Below are 5443 nucleotides of genomic sequence, written 5' to 3'. Positions count from 1 at the left end.
GAAAAGATGCTCCGGACTAACTGAAACACACAACCCAACCCCCTGTCCCCCCGCCCCGCCCCGCCCCGCCCATCCAGATATCAAAGTCAGAGTCAAACAAAACAAAACCAGATGATATTTCCATACATGTCATTTTCCGTTATTCATATGACCTTTCGCTCCAGATATCCCGTACGCTGTCCAGCAGCAAATACATAAAGAGTATAGAGGGAAACAAAGGAAACGAAGTGGGGTTAAAACAGCCACTGCCAAATGCTACGCCACACAATTTCTCTCCTCCATTCAATCATCGCCACCGTCGCGCTCATTGCCAGAAGGGAGAAAACGAGGCGGTGTATCATCACTTTCCTTTCGGGGAACTACGGCGCGGATCTTGGTGCCAACAAAGCCTCGACGGTCCCGGCCGGTCCGACCCCGGCCAAGCCAGTTGTGTTTGAGAGCTTTGCTGAGGGTATCAATCTTCTCCTGCGCTTCGTCGTCGGTTTGTACACTGGCTAGCACACTGATGCATTGGAGCATGCGGCCAGCAGTTTCGGTGATGAGATGTGATGGATCTGCAGATGTGGAAGTAGTGCGTAACGGGAGCGATTGTAGGGTTGGATTGAGGGTGGAGCCCTGTGGTGGAGACATGGATGTATATGACGATGTGGAAACATATTCGGGGTTTGAGGTGTTGGATGCAGCGCGACTGCGGGACATGGAGGCGACAACGGAATCAGAGGAGAAACTGCCAGCGGCGCTGAGGAGAGTGGAGGATTGGGAGTTGTAGCTTCCAAAACCGGAGTCAAGGGCTGATGCGGTGCTCGGTCGACTGGTCGGAGTCGTGCTGAGAGCACGGACATTCACATGGATGCTTTCGAGGCTGAGGCGCGAGAAGGTTGTCTTTAACATTTCGTAGCGGGGGATAATAACGTTGTCGCGGAAGGAGATGAGCACTATGGTACGGACATCGAGTTCATCGCCCATAGACCTGTTTGAGGATTCGCCGTTGGGTAATGCGCCCCAAAACTCTTTCGCTTCGCGAGGAGTCATGATCGACCCACGCCCTTTGAACTCCAGGTCTAAAGGAAGAAAAACAGCTTGGATAAAGGGAAGTACCACTCCAAATACCAAAACCCACATCTCAACGAGGTGCGGTACAACGCGCTCGTCTGGAGCCGGATGAAGCGAGTGACTTAAGGAGCTAAAGCCAGTTTGCAGTAGGTCCCGCAAATCCTCCACTACGACAGAGGGTATATGTTTCATCACGCACTGTTGTATATGGATAGAAACAAGTTTGTTCAGGTCTTCTAGAGCAACGCGAACATCTTCCCCTTCGAACAGAACCAAAAGCTTTGCCTTTAGAAAGTCCCATGCGTCTTCTGGAGCCATGTTATGGAGGCCAAAGCCTTGCAAAGTTTCTTTTAAAGAAGTCTCCCCGCCGTATACATTCGGAGCTGTGTTGCCAGGGCCGCCATAAACAGAGGACGAGCTAGTGCCGAGTGCTCCGTTAATCGTCCGTTCATCTGTGTCTCGATGTCCGATCTCATGGGCAGCGGCGGCAGAGGCTTTTTCTTCCTTTTTCTTCTCTCGTAGCGCTCGACCTCCATGACGCAGGTCAAGCCCACTCTTCGATTTAGCGAAGGCCGTCGTCGACGGCGATTGTGGCGTGAAGGAGTAGAGTGACTGAGGAGCACTAGGATCTAAGGGTTTAGAATTGCTTGATGCTGAGGATAGGGAAAGGTTGAAATGGTCATCCTTGTCTTTCAACTTTAACTTTTGTCGTGATAAAAAGTGGTGTTTATGCGCCTTGTCTTTGTCCCTATCCTTCTCTCTTTCACCTGTTGCCGGTCGGTCGGCAAGCACCACCGTTGTTGCAGACGAATTTGTTAGGTTGTACATCGAGGAGTTGGCAGAAGTGGAAGATTCGATAAGGCTAGACGCGGAGGCATTCACCATTCGTGACAGGCCACTTGGGCCTGGTAAAGGCAGATGATTGTTAGGAGACTGCAGAGCCTTGTTTTTATCTCCATCCTTGTCCCTTGATAGGCCAATATGTTTCGGTTTTGAAAATATTTTAATCTTAGACTTCTCCCCCTTCTGCTTATGCCCAGTCTCTGAGGAGGTATAATCGACATTCGGTGACGAAGGCACGAAGCCTGGACTCCTGGGAAATGCAACATTGGCAGCAGTTGTTGCCGCAAGTGCACGTCCCCCAACTAGCCCATTCGAGTATTGCTGTCCTGAAGGGCTGTGATGGATGTGCTCCTTGGAACCCTTTCTCGCTACATTATCCTGGGGAAGCCTACTCGGCTGTGACCGATTCCGCAGGTGGCGCGAACTTGCCTGGTGTTGCATAGCAGCTTGGGCAGCTATTTGAGAGGCTGACAAGTTCGCCATAGTAACGGGTGTTTGTTCGGATAATGAGGCAGTGGGAAGAGACGGTTCAAAGAAACCCTGTGAGTGCTGGCGGGGTCTGTGGTTCTGGAATTCCGGAGGTGGGGGTAGAGGAAGCGCTTTTTCGGATAACGGATCATTTGGTGGCATGTGAGGCGCTGATGGACGTGAAAAATTGGGAAGAGAAGTGTTACTGTTATTGGCGCTTGCTGACGGTTTTCGAGGGCTAGTTATCGAAGGTTTCACCCCGTACAAGGTGCGCTTGGTCAAATTGAGAGAGGTGAGATTGGACGAATTAGACGAGGTATCGCTGCTGGAGGAACCCGGCCGCACAGAGTGATCGCTTGCAGCAGCAGGATTGGGGGACTCTGGTCGCATGGGAAAGATCACATCTGCACGGCGGAGAACGGGACTGCGGTTGCTCATGGTGCGCAATCAAACGATGAGAGCTTGAAGCCAGGTAGTTGGTTGCTATGATCGATCAGGACATCGCAGCCAAAGGAATGATCATGGATGAGAGAGAAATGGAGGTAGCATTGGACCGTGTTCCAGAGTGATATTATTGCATCACTATTCGTATATGCGTATGGGCATTTCGCTGGAGATGCCAGGCGTAGGCTGCTTCTCCCCGCTGGCTCGAAGTGTTGCTGGAATGATGATGATGATGGATGGGTGGAGTGGAGGATTAACTACGAGTGGTTAACGGAAGAATCATAATTAGTAACTAGCGTGTTTATTATAGGAAGGCCGCCAGCTAAACATTCTGAGCAAGGCCATTTCCACACTCACCAATACATTTAACACACTCCCATCAAACTAACTACTACGGAATACACTTGACCATCAATTCAAATACCTAATCCAGCTTTTTATCAATGACTTACCCTCTGAGCGATGATTACTGCACCAGGTTTGGTGTATCTAAGCCAGACCATCCTTATGTGACTAGTAATACCTTCATCGCTAGATCACATATCCCCCCTCCTCCAATTCATGAGACGTGCAACCACACTAAGGAAACTAGATTGTTGTTGTTGTTCTTCATATTTTTTCTAAGGCCATATGCAGTCTGAGACTCTGACAGCTTTCACCTCACTAGCCTACCCTTATGTTCGGCTACTCTCTCATCCTTGATGGAGAGACCTCACTATACCATTCTGGATCTAGCCCTCAAGGGGGGGCTTGCCCCACAATTGCTCACGCAATACTAAGCAGTCCCTTGTCACTTGGACTACTCCGTACTTGAGAAAGCATTCCATGAACAGCGCTTACCACTACGCCATCCACCCCCCCTAAGGAAACTAGACATGAGAGGGAGGAAATGCATCCACTGAATCGCTGTCTTATTCACCCTCCCATTGGGGGATCAGATTGGGCCAGTCACTGTCGATCTAAAGATTGTCAAGACTGTTCGAGTCGGGGACAATGAGAGCGCTCAGCTTGCTGTGGTTCAGATTCAGCAAGTTACACCCTCAGATTCTTTACCAACAGGCTTGAATCTTGTTGCCAAGATTTACGATCCTCTCTACTTCAGTCACATACAAGATGATGTGGAACCTTTCCTGTGTGTTGACCGCGACTATTCACGTGAAACTGCAACATACACTGCTCTCTCCAAGTCCAACCTTCCAGGGACAGTTATTCCGAGATATTTTGGCTCCTATACACTTCAATGGCCTGTCACAATGAGTGAAACTGTTACCACACGTTCTGTCCGACTCATTCTTATCGAGTATGTCCCTGGAGCATCCCTGCAACAATTGAACCCGGCGGACTTCTCACAGCAGTGTCGTAAGACACTCATGAAGGCAGTGATTGATGCTGAGACTCTGCTATATACACATGGCGTTCAGCACCGGGATCTACACCCTCGGAATATTGTAGTTTTAAATGACACAATAGCAAAGGCATCTGATGCTTGGGACTTTCGAATTGTTGACTTTGGACACTCTGTGCTTGGGCGTGCTCCATTACCAGAATTAGAGGGACCGGAATATCTTTCCGGGGTTCCAATCTCACCTCTGTTGCGTTGGCACAAGGCTTGGAGAAGATTTGAGTTTTTTAGTGATTGGATTGATTGGGACTGGCAATCATGGCTGGAATGTGTTTATGGACACACGCGAGCTTCTCTCACAGAACACATGGTGTCGACCTGGTTGCCGGCTATTCTGACTGAGCCTCGGGAGGTATTTATAGAAGAGTAACTTCTCATTTGAAGTGGAAATATGATTTCTCTAGATTCACGCAGGATGTTTCAATTTCTGCTTGAGATTCAGATGGTTCCTTTCATTGCATATTGAATGATGGCCAAAGTTTCTACAATATCTTCATAAAAACAAAAATGAATAAACTACTGTATGTCGCATGTTGATGTTGAGAATGCTTATGTGGAGATTCTATGCTAATATTAGTGAGATATACAGATTACTCCCGGCTGCCTGCCTTTCACCAATACGGGTCTGAGAGCTTTTTGTAAAAATGTTGCCCAGGCGGCAGCCCTGCTGCACGTGGTTTCGCGTATATACGTTCCATAACACATAACAGAAGATCAACCATCCCACATATTTTATTCCCCTTGACAGTCACATAAAATCCCCCAAGCCCACGGCCGGTAGTGAGATCCCCCGCAAGACACAAGAAACTATCAGCTTTCGCATTTATGATCCCCAATTTTCAACATGCCACCCCCCACTATTCTCGAGGCGTTTAGGCTGCAGCTCGATAACCACCATCTACCCCCGTTAAAGATAGTTACAGAAAAATTACCTCCGCTGCGAAGTCAACAGATTTCACAAGGACCCGGCCGTCTTCGTTGTCTGGGGGCGAGACACGTTTCGTCTGCGGCCCGTATCTGTGGGTCTGGATTTTTCCTCATTACGGTGGATATATTTTGCATTATTCTGAACCGTGGCTGATTAAGCCACTACGGTAGATTGAAGTTTCGGGAGAAGAAGGAGGCAATTAAGTATATCGGATTTACTCTTCAGCTTTGTCCGGACGCTCTAGCTAGAAAATACAGACTCTATTGGTTGGATATGGTGAACCCTACTGGGTAGAAGGAAGCATG

At 48.7% G+C, this 5443-nt stretch overlaps 1 protein-coding gene across 1 annotated transcript; it reads right to left on the bottom strand.

Moving 5' to 3' along the window:
- Window positions 1-282: 282 nt before the first annotated feature.
- On the bottom strand, window positions 283-2802 carry HCAG_03963 (predicted protein; the record flags this gene model as incomplete). Its single annotated transcript, XM_001541815.1, has 1 exon — window positions 283-2802. One exon carries the CDS (start codon window positions 2800-2802, stop codon window positions 283-285), a length of 2520 nt encoding a protein of 839 aa, XP_001541865.1.
- Between the last annotated feature and the right edge of the window lie 2641 nt (window positions 2803-5443).

The sequence above is a fragment of the Histoplasma capsulatum genome, genomic scaffold (genome assembly GCF_000149585.1).
Source record: "Histoplasma capsulatum NAm1 scaffold_3 genomic scaffold, whole genome shotgun sequence".
Lineage (NCBI taxonomy): Eukaryota > Fungi > Ascomycota > Eurotiomycetes > Onygenales > Ajellomycetaceae > Histoplasma > Histoplasma mississippiense.
Note: the sequence above shows the minus strand (reverse complement) of the source record. Positions and strands in the feature narration are given on the sequence as shown.